General features: G+C 38.5%; 2 protein-coding genes and 1 pseudogene across 4 annotated transcripts; 1 reads left to right on the forward strand and 2 right to left on the reverse strand.

Annotated features, from left to right (window-relative positions):
• Positions 1-237: 237 nt before the first annotated feature.
• LOC112565315 (S-acyl fatty acid synthase thioesterase, medium chain-like) lies at positions 238-7608 on the reverse strand. The gene is made up of 8 exons (XM_025240705.1): positions 7585-7608; positions 5943-6064; positions 4854-4992; positions 4350-4449; positions 3856-3934; positions 2628-2721; positions 2408-2493; positions 238-1407 (listed from the first exon to the last, which is right to left on the reverse strand). Exons 2-8 carry the CDS (start codon positions 6061-6063, stop codon positions 1271-1273), a joined length of 756 nt encoding a protein of 251 aa, XP_025096490.1. The 5' UTR covers position 6064; positions 7585-7608; the 3' UTR covers positions 238-1270.
• A 1687-nt stretch (positions 7609-9295) lies between these two features.
• On the reverse strand, positions 9296-13570 carry LOC112565286 (dermatopontin-like). 3 transcript variants are annotated; one of them, XM_025240659.1, is made up of 5 exons: positions 12711-12748; positions 12408-12621; positions 11823-11957; positions 10768-10894; positions 9296-10278 (listed from the first exon to the last, which is right to left on the reverse strand). In XM_025240659.1, the coding sequence occupies exons 1-5, from the start codon at positions 12729-12731 to the stop codon at positions 10233-10235; spliced, it is 543 nt and encodes a 180-aa protein (XP_025096444.1). In that variant the 5' UTR covers positions 12732-12748; the 3' UTR covers positions 9296-10232. The 3 variants fall into 3 exon arrangements, with proteins under 3 accessions (XP_025096444.1, XP_025096445.1, XP_025096443.1); XM_025240660.1 differs by lacking the exon at positions 12711-12748 and adding an exon at positions 13443-13570 and having other exon boundaries at positions 9297-10278; XM_025240658.1 differs by having other exon boundaries at positions 9299-10278; positions 12705-12810.
• A 438-nt stretch (positions 13571-14008) lies between these two features.
• LOC112564816 lies at positions 14009-25469 on the forward strand (annotated as a pseudogene).
• The last annotated feature ends 919 nt before the right edge of the window (positions 25470-26388 follow it).

A 26388-nucleotide genomic window follows, 5' to 3' on the forward strand; every position in this document is an offset into this window, starting at 1 on the left:
TTATTAAATGTTAGCATCATTTAATTGCAGTTTACTAAACCCGACACCTGCGGAAGTTCTCAAGGCAGACAGGAATGAAGAGTACTGACCTAGTCTTGTTCATAGAAGCAGAGCTGCTTACAAACAGTACACTTAGCAATCTAATAATAATAAAATTATACAGCTTTTGCTAGTGGTTCTGTTTTACATCAATGAAATCAAGCCACAGGACACAGAGAATAAGTGCAAACCATCGTGAATTGGAACAAAAATGGACTTTATTTATAAGTTAGTGTTTTCACTGTCTACATTGAAAAACAACAGTGGAAATAATCTCTCTTTTTCTTTCTCTCTCACACATAATTATAAAATTCGTTCATAGCAGGAAGGGTTAACACAGGGAAGACGTTTGGCTCTCCCCCGGTGTAGGTGGGACCAGTGCCCCGCCAGAAGTGATGACAATGGATGATGCAGGGCTGTACACATCTTTTCTTACAAAGTGAAATAACGGAAAAGTGTCAGGTTCAAGTGGCGGGTAGCTTTCGGGTGTTGGAGTCCGAATGGCAACGGTAAAGCTAATCACTGGCAAAGACTTTGCTTCCTTCTCCCTCCCTTCATCTCCTCCACTTCAGACGTGGTGCCATTGCAATGCAGATTACAATACAAAATATTTTTACTAATCTTTTCAGGAAATTGTTTTCTGCAAAAAGGGGCACAGACTCAGACCTGTTGAGGGAAAGTAGCAGCTTCTCGGAGAACTGATTGTAACAATGAGGCCTGTGTTTACTGGCTGACATTCATTATATGACCACAGTTTATTGTTTGAAAGTTCTGGTTAATGCAGTTCGCTGCCTTTTGTAGTTGATGGACACAGTTGACAGACTTGACAGACTAAGCCACTGAATCTTGTGTAATGTCCAGTTTATAGCAGCGACCGTCCAACGAAGATGATAATGATGAAGTTTGCAGCACAGTGGTAAAAACCTCTACAATATGTTTCGCCATTAATAATAATGTGATTACAATAACCAACATCAAGTTGAGCTGAAAGCACTTTACACAAAACAAATACTAACAATTAAGTTTTGAACATAGCAAGCTACTGCGCAGTTTTCCAAACAACTCTACATGAAAATGCTGGAAGAAACTAAAAAAGAACCCCACGCCCGACTGTCTATTATTAGTGTTTTGTAATTGTATTTAAATATGCTAGCCCTCAGATCTTCATTAATTTTGCAAATATGGATTGTTAAAATACTTTCATTATTGACAAGGACAACAGCAGAGCATATTAACATCCAAAAGAAGATGGAAAATCTTTTCTTATTATTTCAATTATTCTTTTGTAGTTCCATTCGTCTTTTATATAAAAATGACCGCCAGGGAATTTATATAAAGTGAATGAACCGCTCGTCAGCTGACTCCAACCTGAAATCAGTAACCATTAATGTCCCTCATTAATGTTCATCAATCTCACTTGTTGAATATAATTAGAAAAGAATAAATTGATTTGGATACTCGGAAAGTTGTTGTTCGGGGGACAGGAGTGGGGGGGTGTCTTGCTACAGGCGAGAGCTGGAGGTGTGAGGGGAAGGGGAAAGATGATTGCGAGGGGAGGGGAGTAGACGAGGGCTTTGCTTGGGGCTTGTGTCAGGCAGGGGAGGTGGGGAATCGCTTGTCAGATGACTGGGCACGGGCAGTATCGGTACTGGGGGAGGAGAGGGGTCGTCCACAGAAGTTGGGAAGGGGATTTCTCATGGTGTGGTTCTGGGTGTGACGGTCCGTGGAAGGTGGGTAGGTGGGTGGAAGACAAGGTAGTGTGTACTGCGTTGCTGTTATACGTGATATTCTAATGGACTTTGTTTATTTGTAGTCTTCACCTGAGCCAGTGATCGCGTATTTGAAGCTTTTGATTGTCTTTCTTTTTAGTCTTGACGCCCTGGTGTCGTATGTAAGGTGTTTCTAACAAATGTTCTTTCCTCCGTTTGTGTGCATACTTTATCCTTTATTAAAGTTCACGAAGACATCGAGAGATCCTGTTGGTGTCAGATATACTTTACAGCATTTATTCTGAGGTGATAAATAGAGTTGTCACAGTTTGTATGCTTTTTAATTGTTATTCTTCTGCAGGTTTGCATGCAGCTGCTCTATCCAAATCTCTATCATTGCTTTTCTCAATCTCTTTCTGTTTTGGGTGTTTGCTAACTTGATTTGTTTTGCTCAGTCAGTGCAGTGGTTATAGTTTGTGCTTCTTCTTGTCACTCAGATTATGTCAGGGCTTCTTGACAGGGTGATGTTGGCATTATTTGTCTATCTTAGTCAATATGGGATAAAGGAAGCTAAATAAAATAATTTTAATAAATTCTAATAAAGAATAAACAAAGAACATTCAATATAGCAACAACTAATAAACAAATGTTCTCAATACCTTCATAGTCATGAACATTATCTTCTGCGCCGTCAAAAAAGGTGATAGGACAGGAAAGAGGAGGGTGTCCGTCTGGCGGCTCAGAGCTGAACAAAAATGTGATTACTGTAGTATTTCATACGAACACTTTGGCAACAATGAACACACATTATTCTACTTAATAGAAGTACCTTAGAAGTGCAAAATATTTTTCTACTTATTAGCACATACAAACACTTACACAATCTGATTCACAATGGTGAAGTCAGCTTTTAATGTAGGCAGAAACAGCTTAAATAGGTCCTGATTCTCCAAAATCTCTGGAGGTGTGCCACCTAGCAATTAAAAAAATATTAACATCAAAAATAAACAAAATGATAACGAGAGATTTTCATTTTATGGATTCATTAAACTCATCATCATTGTCATAACTTGATGCCTATAGTCAATTTATTTTGGTGCGATGTAGACCCTTACATTAATACTCAATTGCTGCATTCCTTATGTTGACATGTTCAGTGAACCATGCTGTACAGTCTGGACTGGTCGTCCGAGGGCTGCACGGACTGATAAAGCTTGAAAAAAGGAGCATTTCGTTGTCGTCAGTAGGCAAATTCTGCATAGTACAATCAGTCCTTCCATTTATTATTACCAGCAAGTTCTTTCTTTATCCCCTTGATCGATGCATACCTGATGGATGCTCTGAAGATCAGTCTTACAACACTATACTGAGTCAAAGGCAAAGGCACATGAGCCCGCGTTACTGTTGTCAGAAGGAGCTTCTGGTGTTCCTTCCTCCACAATGGTGCTAAATAGAACTGGCGACAGGATCCTCCCTGACAGACACCCTCTGTTGTCTGAAAGTCTTCTTACTAGATGGGTGTTAGTGAGTACTATGATCACTGAGTTCTCGTACATAATTTCGATGACTTGGTTGTTGAATCTTCTCGTGACATACCATGTCCTTCATACTGTATATGAAGCGAGAAACACTGATACTTTGTTTACGTGCTACTTTCTAGACTCTTATCGTTTTTGTATGCACTGTCACTGGACTTGCTTGTCTTGATGAGTATCCTCGTGTGATACTCCTTTCACTTCTTTAGGATCTCCCTGCTTCTGACTTTTCTGTTTGTATTACAGGGACACAGATAAATTGTTCACACAAGACGAGATCAGAGACCTAAGCTGCTGTCTCATGCAAGCTCAACTGACTGGCAGCCATTTGTCATAATTTTTAATTATAAAAATAATTTATTGATGAGTACATGATTTTGTTTCTTATACAAACAAAATTTTTTTATGACCCCACTAAGTCAAAGGTTCATAATCTGATGTCATCTGTGAATCATTAATTCCCTAATTCTCATTACAGTTTTGTTATTAGTCTTTGATTCAATATTCACTACTCGCAGTTATAGCTGAATGTAATGAATGCTCGGAAACATTTTACCTCAGAAATATCTTACCAAGCTCTTTTACATACTGCTCGAATTCTTCGTCACTAGTTGTAGATAGGTCTTTTGATTCTCTTCGTCTACTTTCAGTCTGCAAATGCATCATCATCATCAATCATCATCATCATCAATCATCATCAATCAATCATCATCATCATTATTTCACATACTATTTGTGACTATTTCTGAGAGCGTTCCCCATTTCTTCTCCCTCGCTGCCTTACCTTCTTCTAATGAGTCATGCACCCGTTTCCTTTCTCATCATTAAATAATAAAGCTCAAGGCCTGGATGCTCCATCTGGTATTTCTTTTTTTTAGATATTAATTACATTGAAATTCATTATTAGTACAAGACTTAAAATATTAGATTGATAATAGTTACTTTCCAGGTGTATAGTCTGAAGCCATAATGTTGTTACTGTACAAAGTGATATGTGATATAATGAGTGATATAATGTGATATAATGAGCAAATAATGAGTCCTATGGTGACAAGAGTTATCTCACATGTGGTGCAGAAATACCAGACAGATACAAGTGTTGCGGTTCCTTTCCATACACAGTCTTCAAGAAGACGGCCGTTTGAAAGCATAAAAGAGCGCCCATGCTGAAATTAGAGAAAATAAAACGAAGTTTACAAGCCTCTAATAAACTGCATTCACATAAAAAATAATAGGTTTTTAAATTTATAAATGGAGATGGAGGAGGTTGTAGGAACTTAAAATATTCTTCTGAATCAAAATTTTATATTTCTGAGATAAAGAATTACTTTTAAAGTTTAATTTATTATTAATCACAGTCTGTTCTTTTAGCATCATAAAACTTCTAGACGAAAAAGGTAGATAAGGAGAAAGGATGAAAAAAAACGGGAAATTAATCAATTAAAACCTTACCTAATGGATGAGTAAAAGCAAATTTTTTGTGGATATAACATCTAATATTAAACAGTAAATATATATTTCTTATTTTTTTGAAGCAAAGTGTATGGGAACTAATTAAACTTGCTATTACCTGTGTCCAAACAGTATGACAGGCTTCTCGCCATACTCTGAGTGAATGGTGGAAGCTATCTCGGCGACTGTCTCCGTGGCGGACACACAGGGTGTCTCTGCAAACCTAGATTCTCTGCCACGAAGTGTCACCCCAAACACTGAGAGTGAAAGAACTACATTGATTAATCTACGGTTTTGTAACTCATTAAAAATGGAAATGTTAAGTAATACCTCCTCCATATCTTTTATATTTTCCGATATATACCGGAACAGGCAATAGGAAAGACACCAAGAACGAGACAAGGGCAAGATACAACGGACAGAACAAACAAACATTATGTGAACGACGGAAGGATAAACAACAGTACCGATGACGAATAAAACAACTAATACAGATACAGAGGAACCAGGGGGGATGAGCGATGAACATCGCGGAGGTGGACGTGTCTGCACCTCTGTGTGAAGAGAATGTCTCTATTTATTTACAATAAAAACTTTCCGGCCTGTGTGAGTGGAGTAAACACTCTCAGAAATCACTGTTTACAGTTAGCTCAGAACCGTTTGAAGCTTTGCTAACAATTTAGTGTAAGTGTTTGGCTACACAACAACATGTCAGGGTGAGAGGGCAGAAGTATCGAGAGTGAGATTTGCCCGAGGCAGAGGATATTCCTACACCTCTGGTCATCCTTGTGTTCCTTTGTTCACGACATGATTGATTTCAGTTATTAATTGCATAATCCTACTCCAATTCTGATTTTTCACTAAACATTTCGCAGAATTCATGTTTGAGTGTTGTAATATCTTGCTTGCTATTTGATATGTTTATTTATGATCCATGCGAGAAAGATAAGATTTATTGTGTACTAAATATCGTAGTCTACTTTGTGGTTAGTTCTGTAAAGTGTCTTAAGTAGCATTAATAGTCGGGTAGAGCACTCAATAAATATTATCATTTCATTACACAGTATACGCTCTACTTCTTGAAGATGATAAAATATTGTCTTGCTCTCTATTCTGTCGAAATAGTTCAACGTATTTTTTTAAGTAATGAATATTATTTTATCTGCAGTAATGATGAGAAAATACTAAACTTTAATTAACTAGTTACCTTCAATATTCACTGGCACATCTTTTCCCCACCTGGCATAGAAATTCGAACCACCTCCTGCCCAGGGGAAGCAGAAAAGACGGAGGCTTGAATCTGGCTGAGGGTATCGGCAGTTCATCATTCTGTTAGAGAAGGAAAACAAATGTCTACAATAATATTCTGTCAAACTTTTTTAATTAGGTTGAAACTTATTGGCAGATTCTGTTCTCTAACCCTGCAACTGACCTGCTTTCAACAGATTTCTTATGGCTGTCAGGATGAGTCTGAATTGAGACTAAGAGACAAGTTGACAGATGGAGTGAATGAGGGTATTTTAAGGGTAGTAATTCAAAGCAAGACCGGATTTTCAGTGTAGATTCGTTTTGTGCCAATTACCAGTTGGTCATGGATCGATTAAAACTGGTGTGCAATCAACACTGGACTAATTAGTGTCTCTGGCGATTTAAACATCACTTTGCTGACATAGGATGACTGTCGGACCACCTGACATGCACCTGACAAGTGGTCCGTGGTCCACACTTCGAAAACCTCTGAACCAGAACAACGATGGAGAACTAGAGCCGCCAACTATGTGAAGTAGGTTATCTTCCAACACTTAGAATCAAAAATCCTGTAGTGTAATAGTTCACTGTTTTCTTTTTCAGGGGAATGATTAAAGGTAAGGTTTTATTAGAGTGGACTGGCAAGGTGGCTTTTGCTCCCTTCACTGGCACGTTTAGGTGGAAACAAATTATGGGATGTGGCAAAGACAGTTCTGAGGGCGAGGCAAGCGGCAGATAACTGAGGCGACAGTGAGTGATAACAAGGCCCAGGCCCGCAAACCAACTTGTCAGACCAACTGAGGGCCCCTGTCTCCTGTAACAGGAGTAGTGTAGCAGGACTGGCTTAAAATGTCCCACGGTGAAAGCGATGATAGATGACACAAGAGTAATGACACTACTTGACACCAGCAATGTCATGATGGCAGTCACATGCAGGTGTCAACGCACGTGGGCGCACACCTAGCATGGCAAGACACGCTCTCTAACACGTACACTCTCCATGGACCACAAGAAAGTCTGGGTCACTGTAGAGTTGGGAAAGTGGGAGATGGCGGAAAGTTCGGTTGGGATGGGATAAACAGTGTGGAATTTGGCAGAGCCAGTGCTAGGGGGATAAGGTGACCTAGGCAAATAAAATGGCGGGGCCTTTGGAAGCCGGCACAACATACGGAGCAAAGCAATCAAAGACAGACGTGTTGGTTACACATGGTGGAGGCATAAATTCAACCATTCCAACAATCATTATCATCTAAACTGGAACCTCCTCTCCTTTGTCTTGAGATATCCTTTATTGTTTTTCTTTACTTTTTGAACTTTTGTTCACAAAATAATGTATCCTGAATATTTTGCCAGGAACAGTTCTCAGAGCTTCAGCCTCAATACCGTTTTCTGTTATAAAAAAACTGAATAATAATAAAAAACAAACAAAACAATGGGGAAACACACGCCTTGTCTCGGAACAATAATCCTGAGATAAAATGCAATATAATCCGGCAAAACGGATGAGGAAAAACAATGTCATCATCAGCTGATTAGTTGATTTTCACTGATAAATTTTATAAATCCTCAGCCTGTTAAGAGCGAGAAGTAACATGTTTTACCTTTCTTTGTCCTGAAACAACCTGAATAACAAGGATAACAAGGAAGTCAGCACTCTTTATAGCTGAGAACAGGTGAAACGATAAATTCATTTTATATTTGTAATACATTCAAACATAGAAGTACATTCTAAAGAACGAATTACTAAACACATAATGATAATGATAAAAAGACAATTTATTTGACATTGCATTGTCTTATCTCGAGTGATAGGTATAACATCTTAGAACAAAAGAAAATATCGAGATCATGCTACAGAGCATAGTAGACTTACCCAACATACCCAGTGCATTCCCGAAATATTAAAAGAGAATATTTCTGCCAAATTTGATGGAGATCGGAAAAATTGTGTGGAAATAATCGCAGTCTCTCTCTCACACACAAACTGCTTTATTTATAAGATCATAATTTTTATTCAGTAACGATACGTACATATAACATTTTGGAGATGAATGGTTGTGTCCACACTCCACCTGAAGGTTGGAGGCCAAGAGACAAAGTGTCCTGGCTGACTGATGAGTTTGTCATCGCCACAACACATTTTTTGTCTTCCACAGATTTCATCTTTGGCTACACTACTAGACAAGGTGACAGCATGAAGGTAGGAGCATGGGAGGTGTTGCCAGTTGATGTGTCTATAGGTTCAGTTTAGTTTACTCCTCGAGGAGCGGTGGGCCACACCACCACCTCGCCAGCGGACAGCCCCCTGTGTATATAGTTTTAGCTAATATCAATTAGCTCAGGTTTCTTTTACAGTAATTGCTGTGAAGCTGCATCTGGACTTGCATTTTGTCATATTAAAACACTCTTTCAACAGATGTTAACATGAACTCCAAATGGGCAGTTAAAGAAGTTAAGACATCGTATTAAGACCACTTTTTCGGTTGGAGCTGTTTCATTAACAACTATTGTGAAGAGTGTCTAATAACTCATAACAGAGGTCAAGAGGGTAGGTATACTGTCAGTGCTCAGTCTCTGGTATCATTATTATCTGCTTTGTTATGTTCAGTTCTCTTTGCATAGATTTTTTTTTTTAGCAAGAGTACATTTACACTTAACTGATTGGCACTTTTATTTAAGAATAGAATTCAATTTAATAAGTATTTTGTTTGTTTTGAGCCTAAATGTTCAAGTAATATCATGTGTTACAGTGTCATGTCAGCATGAAACCCTTCAAATACTTCCTACTTTTCTGTCAAATATTTGTACAGCTGTTACATATACTTTGTGTGAGAAGCCTTTATGTAGAAGACTGTTGATAACCAAAACATAACTAGTCAAACATAACTAGTAAAGACGGAAGCGCAAGACAGTCATCTTACTGGATGCACAAGGTGAGTGGGGTAGACCCCTGTTTTCTTCCGGGTATGTACGCGTAAGTGTATTTCTGCAATCACTTTTTTTCTTCTCTTTTTGTCATTTTTATCTACATGTGATTAAACTTCTTGTTTGCACCGTCCATTTCGTCTGTGTTGTGGCCTACGTTCATCAAAGGTTCGACAGGCACGTGGCGTCCTGTACGATGCTGGGGCGATACTCGACATGGTCAGGACCAGATTACAGGGTACACAGAGAAAAACCTACACCACTATCTCGTTTATTTATGGGTTTGATGACACGAGGTAACGGATCGTGTCAATATTTACTTGGTGTGACTTTTAAGAATTATAGGTTTTGTTTTCTTCTATAAATTAAAATGAAAGATTGTAACTGTACGGGACAGAGAAAAAATCGTGAAATTAAGTCAAAAGTACAAAATTTCTCTAAAAATATTTATACATTATACACAAAACATATAGTGCCAAAACATACTTTATTAAAATAGAAATTAGATTTTTTTTAAAAGCTGTTAAAGGGGAAAAATCCATAATAGAATTAATCCTGAGTGTAGTAGGGGTTTTCTCCCTTTAGTATTCATTCGTTAGCACAGCGATGTGTTGTTCGACACAACCCTAGTTGAGAACAGGTTTACATCACAGTGTTGTGTCACGTAGGCAGAGAGAAGACATCTGATACTGATGTCTTCTGATCATCTTCTGACATCTGATACTGATTGCAGCCAGGCTTTGGATGGCCCCAAGATGTCGTTACTACTTCAGTTCTGTCACGTGATCATCTGTCGCTGGGTGGACGTGACGACTGCAGTAAGCAAAGCGCTTAGTGACCAGCGGGTAAACAATTAGGCTTAAGTATAGTTTTTTTTATATACATTTCAAAATAAACTTGTGTGCATATTAAGACACCCAAGATCACATCAGTTAAACATTCTTCCTTAATGGTTTTTGTTTTCACCATATTCTTCTTCTGTCTCCATTAACTGCCTTTGCTGTATGATTCTATCGTCACATTATGTTATTTTTATTGTTATTTTTTGACAAAATAATTATATTTTTGTTTCTGAATAATTTATATTTTAACATTATAATTTCTCTCTTCTCATTACGTTTCCATTTCCGAAGAATGTGTCTTTTAATCAACACATCTGAAGTGCATCCTTTTAAATAAAGGTAGACCCGTTTCCTTTGCTTCTTGGAAATATTTCTTTCCTGCAAAGGGAAGTGTAAGGCGATAGACGTGCCTTGGCCACGTGACAGACCAGCTGCACGTGCTGCTCTCACATTGCGAGTCAAAGAAACATGGCGGACGTGAGTCACTTGTATCCAAGGTGACAGACCTGAATTCGGAAGCGTCGATAACTGGAAAACATAAAATTTTAAAAAATTAAATCAGTAATATTATAAGGCTTTATTAGAATTATAAATTATTCTTTTAAAATTAGAAAAAATAATCACATGTTGATATTTGTTTGCAAATGTTATTTTTGTTAAAAAAAAAATACATTCCTCGAGTAATTTATAAGTATTGCATAGGAAGATGTTGTATATGTAAAAATATTTATATATTAATGTATGTAACATAGACAGACATGTATGCTATATATTTGTAGTACCTGGTGGCTCTGTAATTTATTTAGATTATTTATTAATTACGATATTAAAAGCAGTTCGGTATTATTTTCTGGGTGTTTGATTCTTTTTTCTTTTAACAAATCTGCTCTCTTATTGAAATTTTATGCGATGCACAAAAAGAATATTAAAATTAACAGTTAATTTTACATCAAGTTAAATGATAAATCTATTATACATTTATGTTTAATCAATAATACCAAATAGTATGTGCATCACCTGGTTTTCAAGTCAAAGGAACTGTTGATCGCTCTGAGTATCATATCTCTGGGCACTTTAAAATATTTCGGGACACTGGGCGATGCTTTGCTCCACCGAGTGAGGCTGCATCCATGGATATAGCTATCTGTGGACAAGAGCATACTGACAGAAACTTCTAGATTCTGGATACAAGGTGTTGCCAGAAAGTCATGGTCACCAGGGATGTATCACAACACAGGAAGAAGGAAGTTCAGGGAGGAAAGTGAAACCAGAATAAACCTGATCGTCTTTGTTTATAATAAAGATCAGTCTTCAGTAATGTAAACGAAGAGCTTCATTATGAAAAAGACAATGACAGATTTATGAAGGGCAGTAAAATATGGGGAAAGATGGTTTTGTTATGTTGTCCAGCTGCCCTCTCACTTACAGTTGTCAATACCGCTAAGATATTTAATTTGGTATTTGCAGACAATGTTTATTTTGTCATTTCAAGAGACTGATTTTAAGGAGGGGGAAAGGGTTATAAAGTAAAATGAATGAATAGAATGTGTTGTCAGGTCGAATAAGCGTGCAGTAAGAGTATGCCTAAGATGTCAAGCAGAGTTTTGCACCCTCCGTTGATCTGTTTCTATTGTATGCGAACTTCAAGTTCCCGAAAAATATAAAAAATACGTTTACTGTGAAAACATTTCATTACAAGACTGTGAATGCTACGAATGTTAGCGACAGCGGGGAACGAACAAGCCGCTTCTCAGTTTGCAAGACAGTGCTGTCATTTACAATTCCTGAAAGAAAATTGTTTGGATACCTTGTGACTTGGAAAAGATAAACACGAATGTTAACATAGAATACCAACTGAAAAGCGTTAAATTTATGAGAAGTGTGAAGATGATTTAGCTCAAAAGAGTTTGGCGACACAGGAGAACAACGAAAGCCGTTTAGAAAATGGGTTTCATTCTAGTCACGAAGGTCAGACCTGGACAGGGTGCTTCCTGTTCACTTTCATACCTGAAGAGAAAGATGTAGAATAGTTGGACAACATTTAATAGTTATGCTAGTTCTCATTTTCTTACTCTGAATTTCACAACATGTAAAACGGAAACATCGCTCCCTCTTGTCCTTGTCATAGTGGCTTGTTACACCAAAGAAATAGCCGTTTCCTGGGCACTGGAGCATGTATGGCTCGTCAAGTTTATGTTTGACTTCATCTGAGGAAGAATAAAAGAAATAATTTAACAATGACATGAGAATGTCGATGTTAATAAAAATTGCGCAAGACCATGCAAGCTGTCGAGAGAGACAGAGAAGCAGAGAAACAGAGAGAGACAGAGAAAGAATAAGAGAGAGAATAAAATAAAGAAACTTGAAAAACAGCCTAAGTGGAATAAGTGGATTTATAAGAAACGATAATAATAATAAAAACCGTAAGCACAATGAAAAAAGGATAAGAGCAGTTTCGTGAATGGACTGTTGTACGAGAGCAATTAAGTTGTTAGAGCCCTCACATAATTATTAAAAAAAAAAAAAAAAAAGAAAAGAAAACTCAAGTCTTTATGTTTCTAGATGATTTCTTCATGATTCTTACAATCTGTTCCCCAAATCCTTTTGTCTTTATCAACTACCCCCAACACTTTATTTGCAATATTGTAGCAAGTCACCTGACAAATTGCAGTAAGTAGTTTTTGCCTTCCCAGGTAGCGGAGAACAAATGAACCTCCAGATGTGGTCCCGCTTGTCACTGGAGAAGCCCATGATTCCACTGACTGACTCATTGGAGGAACACTCAGAATGAAAACTCTCATACGGACGTGTTTGTTCTTTATTTCCTGTAACTCCCAAAGCCACGAGAAGCAGCAGCCCCAGTGTCAAGGTCTGTAGGAAAGAGTTCACAGAATTTTAGTGTCATCACACTTTGAAATGGCCTTCATGTCAAGTGCTGAAATGAAATGTCTTACCCTTACATCTTGCTTTAGTATGGCCATGTCAAGACAAGTGGCAATCCAGTCGACATTAAACTTTAAACTGTTTGCACTAACACAACCGTTCATTGCCAGAGACAAATCATATCACAAATAAAAACACAAATACAGTGACGACATTTTGAAGCAGATAACAAACCTCGGCATCGGCATTCTCTTCCTAAAAACTGAAATAAACCTATAGTATCCTTGTAGCAGATCAGCGGAATGTTATTTATTTATATATGTATATAGAGCAGCGGTTCTCAACCTGTGGGGCGCGATCCCCTGGGGGAGTGGGAGTGGCGCGACGTGCTTACAAGGGGGTCGCAAAGGTGATCATTTTTTTAAAGTTTCTTATACCGGTATTAGTGAAATTAGCTTACATTGCTGGCTAAGGGGGGCGCGCGGACGTACCTTTGTTCGTCAGGGGGGCGTCACAAGTAAAAGCCGCCGACAGGTTGAGAACCGCTAACCTACTAATTTAAGTTCCTTGGTTATATGAATGACCCTCCTGTGGTCGACAGGACTAAATCGTCGTCTCTGAGGCATGATTAAAACGGCGCATATGAACCAGCAATAAACCCTAACATGACTGAGTTGTGTTGGCAATGGACAGGGCTTGCACATGCACTGCATGTTTTTCACTGTTCAATTCTGCCTTGTCATATGGATGTGTTGCTTATGTTCGCATTTTTGTGTGGGTTCAATGACTTGTTTTGTTTAACTGCTTACCTGCACTGTACTAAGCAAGCACAAGATCAAACTGGATCGTCATCAAATTCACGTTAACTGTTCATCCACACAAATTTTTTTTAATGAATTTCTGTTTAAAATATGAAGGTGGCCTTTCCATTATTTTGAGCAGTGTATATTCCCGACACCTGCAGAACTCCGACTCCTACTTGAATCAGAAATACACGTGCACATTATAAGCAGAGTGAATGGGTGGGTGGTATTTCGCGATTGATACCAGTGCAGATCCACGTTGTTCGTCTAATCCTCGCCAAATTTAGTTCCTTTCTTCTATGGAAAGGTCACACATTACGGCCGGTTTTTTTTTTTTTTTTGTTTGGCCTGGAACATATTTATTTTACCCGTTATAAAGGGTTGGCGCATTGTAAAAAGTCTGTCGTCGTGAGATAAAGCTTAGTGACTCTATGTTAGGAACAGTGGGGTGGGGTGGTTACCTCTGCCTGTAGGCTGGGATTATCGCCCTTACCCGTGCGTGAGAGAGGGGAAGAGGGGGTTGCTGCGTCATAATCTGTCGCAATTTTGTTGCGTTTTCGTTTTTTGGCGGGAAAAAAGTGAGACCAGAGAAGGAAACACATGGCGGCGGACTGAGTGAGTGAAGGTTTTTGCTCTTGTTATTCTTGCACTAAAGTTCTTAGATATTGATCAAAAATCGAGACAGTTTAAAAATCTTTAATAAATTATATTCGTTTATTCTGAAGATAAAGATATAATATATTTCATAAAAATATATTTCTTAGAGTAATTTATTAAGGTGACCAGAGGTTTCGGGGGCGAAAGCGGAACACGTGCCGATGCTGCATGCATGTGTCCTCGCCGTCAAAGAACGCCGAAAAAAGTGGTGGGGTTGGCGCTGTGGGGGGCCTTTCCTCTGACTTTAAGATAAGATAAGATGAAACTTTATTTGTCTCAGAGGACAATTCTGAATGCGAATCAGCGTACGGTTATCAGATTTTTAAAGACAACTGGCGATGTAGCAAGATATAGGACCTCTCGCCAAGAATCGAACTCCATGCAGCGAGGTATATGCAGACGCTGGGTTTTCTAGTGTTGCTAAATGGATTAGCAGACATTTTCGTGGTATTATTTTTATCAAAACCAAAAATAAAGCGTGAGTTGTATGTGTTTAGCTTTTTTCATGTTATTTTTATTTAAATTTGAAGTGTAGTTACTCCTTAGCAGACGATCAAACACCCACTCGCGCAGTGATATCAAAGAAAAAGTCCCACTATACACATCTCTTTGCAAGCTGTAATTATTTGAACCTTAAAGTTTTATGTGTTTCTCTACTGTTAAATTTCATTTTGTAGCATGCACAGACCATTGGTTCTCGCTGAGAGCTCGGTTCGGTCCTTACAACACCTCGCTGGGAGTTCGATTCTTGGCGAGAGGTCATATTTTGCTACAGCGACTGTCTTATGCACATGTTTCCCTTATGTCGACCAAAACAGTGGATTACTTTTCTGTCTGCACCTGCATTCCCCAGACAAACAGTTCCTGACGAGTCTAGCATGGAGATCACGAGGCTTTTCGCAGTGACTTGGATTTTATCAGTTTGTTATGGTAAGTTGATTGTTTAGAGCTCGCGCTCAGTCTTAATGACTAATGAAAAGCAGGGATTTCTGTCACAGGCCAATAGATGACATAGATGACAATTTGTAATGTTGTTTGCCTGCAAGTGATGAACAGATGGTAGTTATTATGTGTGCGTTAGATGTCTGTATGAGTATGTTTGCCTGTGTAGCGGACTGAAACTTCCCAGCAGTACTAAACGTCTGTCCGGCTTTGGTCGTTCTTTTCACCGCCATCGCCAACTGCGCTTGATCTCCATGAGCACGTGAATTGTCGTTCACAAGTGTTTTGGTTGAAAATTTGCATGCGATAGCCTTTTGAGGCTCGTTTCGTTATCACTTAGTCTCTCGTTTCGTTATTAATCGTTGCTCTAACTGCATAGCCATTTTTTTTTTCTTTTCTTCGCCGATTTACTATAACTTTTTTACTTTTACTATTTTACTTGTTAACTCTAACCACCTGTTTAACTCTAACCACGTGTTTTCTTGTACGTCTCGGTATGTGGTTTCATTATTTAAGCAGTTATGATACACCTTGTCAAGTCTCACTTTTCGTCGATTTACTTTACAGGTTATACATGATTCATAGCCTCATTTCTTTTAAGATTTTAAGTTTGTGTTTTTTTGTTGGTTTTTTTTTTGTATTTATTTTCGCCGTCAAAAATGCATCTTATAATAGGAAACACAAAACATTACAAAAAAGTTGCTTTGTAGCAAAAATTCACAAGCAAAAAGTAACCTATAAATGTTGTAATTAAAAAGGAGTACTGCAAAAATTTGTTTAGGATTGAACAATGTGCATCCGTACAGCATTCAAAAAGAAAGGTGTGCAGGCACACACAAAAGAGCAGAGACTGAGAAACATATGCAAAAGGAGTAAACTGTACTAAACTTCCCAGCAGCCCACAGACATAAGCACTCCCGTTTGAAGTATCAACTGACCAGTAGGAGAGATTAAATGTGTCACCAAGAAAGCAAAACACCATCACTGTCCAATAACATGTGGCAACCAAATGATTACAAATGTCTCAGAAACATTTGTATTCTTCTAAAACATACTTCTTAGATCTCCTGACACTCTGATATATTGTTTTCATCATACCTGAGTTTGGGGCTGTACTAGTACTACAATTACTGAGATGCATACAATCAACCCATTACCTGGAAAAAATTTCAAATTGAGGTGATCTGTGTTCAGCAACTGCATAACAAGGCATACCACGAGGCATAACAGCATAACACCTGCACCTTTTTTTTTTCAAGCATTTTGTTTATGTTTAAAGGAAATTTTTCTTTCACAAAGATTGATTCAATACAGATTATGCATATTTCTAATGCAGACATTCAAAAATTTTGACAGTACCCATACGCTTCATTCACAATTTGACCATTTCCCAAACTCAGAAAATATCCACATAAAAAATATTCACACAAGAAAAACTCTGTAAGTGATATATTAAAAGACCCATCTTAATTAACACCAAAAATAACTTAAACAAAATGTTAGTCCCTGAAACTTTGACATGAAATCATTATTTTCATTCAAAAAGTTTGCATATGTAGCATCACTACTAAACAGACTTCTTAGTCCTGTTTGCCCCCTTAGCGCCTGTCACCAATACAGTGAAGGTTGGCTGCCCAGAGTTCATTTCTCGTCTCGGGCACGCTGTTCTTTCTCTGCACGTGGCATCTGTTTACAGGGCTGGCTGCTTGCCGTGATATAGCCTTAGTTGTTGACACGGTGTAAAACACCAATCCCCCCCCCCCCTGTTTGCCCCCACTGGAGCATAGAACTGCAAACAAATCAATAAACAGTACCCACATAAATAACAGATCAATAAAAACAATTAGAAGTTGCACAGTAGTTGACGTGATCGTTGGTAGAATATGGAGGAAATTATGTCTGTTTAACATTTGTTTTTCTCTTTACCTCCCAGGTGATTGTTTGTTGAAAGAAAATAGGATTTTTTAAAACTAAATGCAAAACAAATTAAATGTATTTTACTTTTCTTGTTTTACCTCTCTCCCCACCAGGCAGTCACATTATTATTATTTTTTTTAATATAAAGTCGTGAAATTATATATTTTCCGATAAACTCATAAAATTCATATAATCAGCCCACCTTATTATAAATTCCTGCAATTTCATATTAACAAGTGCACTAAATTCCTCAGTCTTGTATTTTCTGTTTAACTGCAGAATAAAAACTATTAAGTCTGGCTGTTTCTTCTCTATTTTATATTTATAGATAAAAAAAAACTTTGCTTCTAGTAGTATATTTTCTAACGTCTTATCTATTGGACAGTTTGCTTCATATCCAAATAGTATTACAGATTCATTAAGTGTTAATTTATTATTTTTAGAGCATTTTTCCCTTATTGCCTTTTGTAGGCTTGTTCAAAATAGTTTAGTTACCTTGTTCAATTGTCTCCCTTTCGTTGCCACAGAAAGTGCATTTATTATTAACTTCTAACCCCATATATTCTGCTAGGGAGTTTGTACCTAGAATTCTGTGGGTAATTCTGCACTGAAACCATCTCAGTTTAATATCTTTTATTCCTTGAACCTTGGAAAATATTATTTTCCTGGGTAATTGGGCCCCTATTTTATTTTCCCACTTATCACAACATTTGGGCCTGATTGTATTGTCTGTCAATATTTTGTAATATTTGGAACCTTTCTTTATAGAATTAATTAGTTTAATAATTTTTGATGTTTCTTGTGCAGTGTTGTTCCTAATTGTAATGCCCATTGACTGAACAAATTTTTTTATTATTTTTGCACAGCCCATGAATGTAACTATATTGTTGTTCCATACTTGGCATTAATTTCACCCAGGGACAAAAGTACTCCAGATTCATTATAAAAATGTTGAATTCTATATAACCCCTTACTAACCCAGTTTTTAAAGAAAATAGCCTTCTGGCCAAGCTGAAATCTACTGTTTAAGTGTGTTGGTTCTGCCATCACCTCCTCTGATGTCTCTGGCTTGACATAATAATAGAATTCCTTATAAGCATTTAATACATCTTTCCAAAATTTATTTTTATGTTGTGTGTCACAGTACACATTTGGGCCATATTTATCTATATCTATGAGTTTTGGGTATATCTTTATCACTATATCTTTCCATTGGGTTCAGTGACATTTAGCTTTTTAATCCATATTAGCTTTAGCACTTTTATATATTGATAATGTTGGGTATATTTAAGCCACCATTGCGAACAGTTTTCACTACACAGTTTTGACTACTCCATCCCACACACAGTTAAAGCATTGCTCTTGGAGTTCTTGTATATCTTGGATAGGGGGATTAGGCAGCAGTATCCATAAATAAATTAATTTTGATAGTTGATGATGATGTCTATTTGTAATGCACAGGTATCCATTCAGAAGAATGCTCATTGTGCAGCAAAAAAACAAAAAATAAAAAAAGAAGAAAAAGATAAAGTGAACAAATATATAAAACACCAGAAAAGTAAAAATAAAGACTGAAGTGTTGCTTGGTTGTTTAAGTCTGTCTTAAATAAACAGATGGGTCTTCAGTCTTTTTCAAAAGGTGGTTGGTGAGGTGATGGTGGAGAGTGACGATGGCAAAGCATTCCACAGCTTAGGTGCCGCATTTTTGAAGGCCCTGGCTGCGCTTCTAGTTTGGTGTCTTCCACTGCAGGGAGACAGAAGCGTGACTGGGAGCCTAAGCGATGGTAAGGAGGAACTATATCTTGCAAATAGTCAGGAGCAGTTTTAAACATGCAGGACTGAGCAATCGAAAGTACTTTGGGGTCAATGCGCTTGTTCATTGGGAGCCAATGAAGGCTCTGTAGGATAGGGGTGATGTGCTCAGTGGACGACTTTGCACGGGTGACAATCCTGGCGGCTGTGTTTTGAACTCTTTGGAGTCGATCCAACTGAGTAGCAGGTATACCCCACAATGCACTGTTACAATAGTCCAATCGTGATGTGATGGTAGCCACAGCAAGTGAGTTTGCAGCAGCTTGAGTAAGCATGGGCTGATAATATTAATGATTTTAGCACAGCCACTCTTCCCATTGGTGTAATAACTCGTTTAAGCCAGGATTTCATTAAATTCCTCGTTTCAACATATTTTTCCTTAATGTTTAGAGAGTAACATGTTTCTAACTTAGTGCTTAGCCATATCCCTAATATTATAAATGCTGATGGGTTCCATTTAAACTTCAGGTGTGGGGAATATTTTATTGGTGAATTTTTTTTTATTTCCTAACCAGATAGCTTCTGTTTTTCCGAAATTTATCTGCAGTCCTGACATTCTAATGAATTTATTTAATGTAACCAAAGTGTTATTAAAAGATAATTCGTGGCCTTCCATAAAGATTTGTGTGTCATCGGCAAACTGTAATATTTTGTGTTCTTTTTCATTTATTCTAATACCTCTTATGCTAACATTCTTCCTTATCATTACTGCTAGGACTTCAGCACAAAGTATGAATAGGTACGGTGATATTGGATCACCTTGCCTACATTTTATTTTGAACCAATCTGATAGTCTTCCATTAACCATAACCGCTGACTTAATGTTTTGGTAGAATGTTTTTATCCAGTTACAGATACACTTTCTCAAAATCCAAACTAAGCAATAAACCCGGTAGATTTTTGTGGTCAAGGTATACTATCAGGTCATATATAAATCTAATATTGTCCCCAATGTATCTATTTGCCATAAATCCTGTTTGGTCATCTGCGACTAGTAATGGAAGTACTTTTTTAATACGCGTGGCTATACATTTTGAACCTATTTTATAGACCACATTTAAGAGCGATATCGGCCTCCAGTTGTTAATAAATTCTTTAGACTTGTCACCCTTAGGTATACAAGTAATGAGTCCTTCCTTCTGAGGATGTGAAAGTTCCCCATCTCTGAAGGCCTCGTGAGTGACCTTATGATAAATGACCCTAATTTCTTCCAGAAAAACTTAAAAAATGTTTGCTTCCTATTTGTATTGAGTGCAGGGCTGCTGTGCATTTCTTGCATTGTTTTGCATGCATGTTGTGGCAGTTGAGTTTTCAGCCACTTTTGAGTCAGTGTTGGCAACTCCCACAATTCAGTTTTGCTTTTGTTTGCCTTTGGGGGTCTGAAAATGAATTATGCAGCTTGCAGGTGTCACATAAAGGTTAGGAATAGAATTTTTTTTGTAAATTGCCTTCATTGCTTCTGTATGTATTGGGCTTGACACAAATCTGCTTTGTTTGAAAGCGGGTGTATATATGTTATGATTGTAGCTCCAGATGAATACTTGCTGCTTGGTCAGAAGACTGAAATCAGTCGTTTGGTGATGGACTCGGACATGAGTGACGATGGTGATGACATGATCCTGCCAATTCAAGGCTTGAAAAGTGTCAAAGCCCTTGCGTATGACCCAGGCCAGCAACAAATCTACTGGATTGAAGGTCGCCAGAAGATGATCAAGCGAGCTCCTGATCATGGCAGCACTGTATGATTGATTTTTTTAAAAAAAATCTCACTCATCACTTTGCTATGTTGGTGCATATTTGTATGCACATGCATATCTGTGATTAGGAATAATAATGTAAACTCGAGATGCATACCATTAAAGGGATACTCAAGGCTTGTGATAAGGCTCTGTTTCAAAAATATATTTAGTTACAATTACAGAGCAATACAGGAGAAATAAAGGATTCGTTTCTCACTTAATTACCACTTATTGCACTATTTCGGTTGCCGATGTTTATAAAAATTGAAAAAATCCAGCGTGTGTCCTTCCGCCGAGTAACCATGATATCTTCCCGAGATGGTCAAGCAGAGGAGTCTCCTTGTGACATCAGTCTCCTTATGACGTCGCATGCACAGGAAATGTTTGTGGTCGTTGTGAAGATTTCACGCCGTCGTCTGTTTATTCGTATGACGCACTCTGTTTGTAAGGCTCTGTCTTTCGGAAGGTGTTGAAAAGAAAATTTTGAATCTTTGTCCATTTTTTCGTGGCAATCGGGTGCAGCACATTCTCGAGGCATGGTTCTCACTATGGAAACCACACGTCATAGGGTCACGTGACGGAGAACAAGACTTCGTGGAAGCAAAAAAAAAAAGAGTCTCCTGTAATTTCTCTTATTAAACACAACATTCTACTAAAAATCTTCAACGTTTTCCATATAAACACACATATAAATAGACAAGATTCAAATTTATCCTACTCTTTACGCGATTCTACGCAGTTTTATTTTGCCTTCAGAATCCCTTTAATTTCCTTAGTTTCCTGCTTTGTAGTTTTTGTTTAGGTTATAACAAAAAAAGTTTGTTTAGTCTTTTTAATATATCTTTGGAAGCATACTGCTTGCTGAGTAGACTTCAACTGTTTTATGATTCCATTCATGCTCTGAATCGTCCCTCTGCAGCAGTATGAGGATATTTAAACCTTTTTTACTCATATTTGTATTGTTAATGTCAGGTGAAAATTTGCTTTTAGTTCAATTACACACCTTGTTTTTGTTTTTGTTGGTAATAAGATGATGATGATTACATTCATGACGCAGTGGTGTGATGATGATGACTGAGTATTTTGCTTCTCCACCAGGTTGAGGTGGTAGTGAATGGTAAAACGCGGCCATATGACATTGCCATTGATCCATTTTCAAAAACACTTTACTGGACATGCTCAAAGCACAATGTGATTAATGTCACTCGTTTGGACATGACTCCAGTGGGTGTCGTGCTGCAAGGCCCAAGCAATTTCAAGCCCAGGTCCTTGGTGCTTTTCCCAGAACGTGGGTAATCATCTTTTTAAGTTATCTACTTCCTGCGTATAACTCATATTTCTGTTATTTTTAGTGGGGGCAAAATATTAAAAATACCATGAATGGCTTACAGAATGTAGTATAACACCCTTGCACTGTTCTGTTCATGGAATGAAAATCTTGATGGTGTTTAGTGAAAGATAGAAAAAGCATAATGATTGTCAAGAAGAACAAAATGCAGATTATGCTGCTATTTGCTAAGTAATACATAAAAGTCTCTGCATCAGTGGATAAAAAACATCATAGAGAAGGTAAGACAAAAATCATAATATTAGTTTGCACATGCCCACACTGTCATGCATTAGAAATGACAGTAGTGCATAGAAAAAGGACTGTGTTGGCATTTAGATTTTCAAAGTACAGATGTCTTATTGCTTATTTAATATCTATTGCTATATGATTTGTGTGAAGTGAAATAAATTCCATTGCTTACACAAAAATTGAAATTACATAGCACTAAGCTACTTGTGGGTATGTCAATGTTCAGCAAAATCTTATAGAAAGACAGTGAGTAGATATGCACACAAAGCTGTATTCTTGCACTCGGAGTAGTTTGTCACAGGAAGTGAAGGTGTCACCTCTCCCTTTGTTTTTGTTCTTTCTTTTAGTCTCAGTCTGTCACAATACAACTAGCAGCTACTATGCCAGTATTGTAGTGTTGTCTCTTGAACAGTGTTGTTAAAGTTGGAATTTTTGTTTTATCACCAAGATTTTTAAAAACTTGTATGTGAGTGGGTTTTTTTTCCCGATCCCTTCTTTCCTTTGTCATCTTTGGGTCTTTTATGCTTTCACGCAGAATTTACTGCAGCTTTGGATCCTGTTTATTGTGTATTCAAAACATTCTTTTCTCCTTCATGGCTTATTATAGCAACATCTGTATCTGTTTCAGCTATATGTTCTACACAAACATGATCAAATCGCCCCGCATTGAATCGGCACGCATGGATGGTTCAGAGAAAACTGAATTATTTATCAAGGGCCTGGTCCACCCTGTCTCTCTGACCATCGATAAGACGGAGAGAAAGCTGTACTGGGTTGATGCAGGAAAGAATCGCATTGAGATGTCTGATCTGACCGGGCGAAATCATCGAGTTTTCGTGGATGGTGATTTGGTTGCACCGTGGGGATTAGCTGTTCATGGCCAGTTTTTGTATTGGTTGGATCTGGATCAACAGCTGCTGGAACGCTGCCAGAAGAAAACAGGTGCCAAACGTCTATGGGTGCGAGGTCGTATGCAGGAACTCAGGGATCTTATTGCTGTCCAACATTCACTTGATGTTACCAGCCACCCCTGTGCTGTGGGCAATGGAGGCTGCTCCCACATTTGTATGGTGGATTCCGACATCAAGGCACGCTGTTCCTGTCCGTACAACCTAGTGTTGAAGAAGGATGGCCTTACTTGTGCAGATCCCCCAACTTGCCCACCTGATCACTTCACGTGCAAGAGTGGGGGTATCACCTGCATACCTTTGGTCTGGCGGTGTGACAACATGTCAGAATGTGAAGATAGCTCAGATGAGCAAGATTGCCTAATCTGTGGCCCCACCCAGTTCCACTGCCAGAGTGGGGAGTGTGTTTCAAAGGACAACCAGTGTGACGGAACTGCTAATTGCAAGGATGGCAGTGATGAGAGAGGCTGCTGTGCTGGGGTACCCTGTGCATCATGTGAGAGTCAGGGTCAAGGAGCATGTGCACCAGGGGAGCTGCAAGACTGCAGTGAGGGTGAAGCCAAATGTGTGCACCAGCCAACAGTAGACAAAGTACAGGACAACGCCACACATTACACCATTTGTATAGTTGTTGGTGCTATCTATCTTATCGTCCTCATTGTTGTTATATTTTACTGTCGTCGCAAGACTCGACATGTGCCGTTTACTGATGACGACATTCCTCCACAATCTCACACACTCTCCTCCCGTGGAGTCAAGACTTCAGCTTCTAGAGCAGCGGTTCTCAACCTGTGGGTCGCGACCCCCTGGGGGGTCGCGACGTGCCTACGGGGGGGTCGCGAAGGTGGTCATTTTTTAAAAAAAGTTTCTTATACTGGTATTAGTGGAATTAGTTTACATTGTGTAACCGAGTGGTGCGGGGGCTCAAACTCCAAATCTCTTCTCTCTATTCAAGTACACTGTCTCGGCATGCAGTGACTTCTCACTTCCAAAACTCAAAACACAATCTCCCTCTCAACAATTAAGCCTCCAATCTCCCTCCTCTCGCCTTTTGCCCTCTTTCTCCCCCAATCTCTCATCGCTGACTCCCCTATATTACACCACCATATTACAAACAACTGACAAGATGAATGCTTTCGTCCGAAAAATTTCGTTGTGGACGCAAAAGATACGCCAAGAAAATATTTTTGATATGTTTCCGTGCTTGTGTAAGTGCAAGGCTGACGTTAACTTGGATCTTGATCAGGTGAAGAATGTAATTATTGCCCATCTAAACGGACTGCAAGAAAGGTTTCAGCATTATTTCGCTGAAATTGATGTGACTAAATACGATTGGATTCGTAATCCATTTCTGGCTGATCCTAGCACAAGCGGGTTGTCCACGCAAGAAGAAGAGCAGCTCATCGACCTTTCGAGTGACCAATCCCTGAAAATGGTCTTCCAAACAACACCAGTGCCAACATTCTGGATTAGCATCAACGGTGAATATCCTCTCCTTTCTGAGAAAGCAATGAAAGTTCTGCTGCCATTTTCAACTTCGTATATGTGTGAGCAAGGATTTTCAGCATTGGCAGCACTGAAGTCTCAATACAGAAATCGTGTGGACGCAGAGGCTGAGCTGCGAATAGTAGTGGGTACGAACATCGCACACAGGTTCGCTTCTTTATGCAACAGCAAGCAGGCTCAACCTTCTCATTAATCAAAGTGAGTGTCCAATAAAATAATATTTATTAGCTTTAGTAAAATTTCATTAACAGTTATACTTCTTGCAGATACGAACTTTGTTCTTCCGTTGTTGAATTGCATTGATTTACTCGACGCGGCGTTCGAGGTTAGCTAAGGCTCCCCACCTCTTCCACCGACCTAGCTGGCTAAGGGGGGTCGCGGACGTACCGGTGTTCGTCAGGGGGGTCGCCACATGTAAAAGGTTGAGAACCGCTGTTCTAGAGGTTTATCCTTGAGTGGCACATCGTTGGCCAGTGGACTGCCACCATTTTATGATCACAGTCATGTGACAGGAGCTTCCTCCAGCAGCTCCACTGGGACTCAGTATCCTCAGGAGACTTTGAATCCTCCCCCAAGCCCAATTACAGAACGATCAGTTTATACTGGGGGAGGCCACTACTGCTCTTCACAGAGTGTGGGCACTGTACAATCAGCACTCAGGCAGCATAAGCCACACAGGTCTCATCACTACCACCACCATCATCATAGTCACATTCCCCCCACCACCACCCCGCCTTGCTCCACAGATGTTTGTGATGACAGTGAGCCTTATCCTGCAAATCTTTTTCTTTACTACTTTAATAATTCTCTTGTAGATGTCAGTTATGACTGTGACCCCTATCCACCTTCTCCCACCCCTCACCAATACTTTTCAGACGATGTGAGTTGTCCACCCTCACCTTCAACAGAGCGGAACTATTTCAATCCTTATCCTCCTCCCCCTTCCCCAGTAGGCAACTCTGACTGCATGTAAACTGCATGCAGCTTGCGTATTCTTCCTGTACATGCTAGTCACCCAGTTGTGTTTCTGTGGAAAAGTTGTCAGATTGCATTTGAAATTGCTTATTATTTTCAGAATAATGGTCACATGTTGATAAAGCACAGGTTGCAAGACTGATAATTTTGTCAAATACAAGTTTTTACGTGTTATTCTGGTAATGCATTTAATAAAACCCTAATCCTTAAATTTGTGAACAGATTGATAATACTCTCAGGTAAATCCGTAAAGAGATTTTGTTTGTTCTCCTGAACACTTTTTGATATTGGTGAAGCCAGTCTGAAAGAATATTCAGCATCTTTTCCCATTTCCACATTTTGTCCATTTTACAGTTGAAAATACCTCATTCCTTTGCTTTATGTTGTATCCCCCACTTGTTTTTTTATTTTTTATTTATTTTTTTGTGTGCTATCTGTGTCACTCCTTATAGTCTCTTTATTCATTTTAATTTTACAGTATTTTAGTAGTTGTCTGTATAAGTGATCTCAGTGTCATGCTCTGATGGTGACACGACCTAAGTTACTGTTTTTGCAGATTACGTTTCATTTTTAAGTTCTTTCTTTTCTATCATTATGTTTTGTCATGGTCATTGATGTTAAAATTGAATTGGGGCTGATGTTACTGTCAAAGAGAGTCCACCAGATGTGTTTAAGTGGATCTTATTGCTCTTTGTAGATATGATGATGTAAATAGTTACAGAATGCACAGTTGCTAGAGCCTTGTGTTTGACAAGATGCAGGATCCACTGTTGTGATTTATTTATTTCAAAGATGGAAGAGGTGAAATATTAAAAACAAAATCACCCTCTCAGCTATCAAATATGACAGTGATCAGAACTATTGATATGTAGAACTGATTTTATGACATTTAACAATATTGGAGAATTTCAAACTGC

This window comes from Pomacea canaliculata, linkage group LG5 (assembly GCF_003073045.1).
Source record: "Pomacea canaliculata isolate SZHN2017 linkage group LG5, ASM307304v1, whole genome shotgun sequence".
Classification (NCBI taxonomy): Eukaryota; Metazoa; Mollusca; class Gastropoda; order Architaenioglossa; family Ampullariidae; genus Pomacea; species Pomacea canaliculata.

Excerpts from the sequence above, each read along its gene's own strand:
- LOC112565315 (XM_025240705.1), bottom strand. The coding sequence starts at position 6,063 with ATGATGAACTGCCGATACCCTCAGCCAGATTCAAGCCTCCGTCTTTTC. Across the intron at positions 3,935-4,349 it reads CTGGTATTTCTGCACCACAT|ACTGAAAGTAGACGAAGAGA; the intron begins GTGAGATAACTC and ends ATGCATTTGCAG. Across the intron at positions 2,494-2,627 it reads ACCATTGTGAATCAGATTGT|CTCTGAGCCGCCAGACGGAC; the intron begins GTAAGTGTTTGT and ends ATTTTTGTTCAG.
- LOC112565286 (XM_025240658.1), bottom strand. The coding sequence starts at position 12,797 with ATGAACGGTTGTGTTAGTGCAAACAGTTTAAAGTTTAATGTCGACTGG. Across the intron at positions 12,622-12,704 it reads TACTAAAGCAAGATGTAAGG|ACCTTGACACTGGGGCTGCT; the intron begins GTAAGACATTTC and ends TCTTTCCTACAG. Across the intron at positions 10,895-11,822 it reads TACATGTTGTGAAATTCAGA|ATAGCTATATCCATGGATGC; the intron begins GTAAGAAAATGA and ends TCTTGTCCACAG.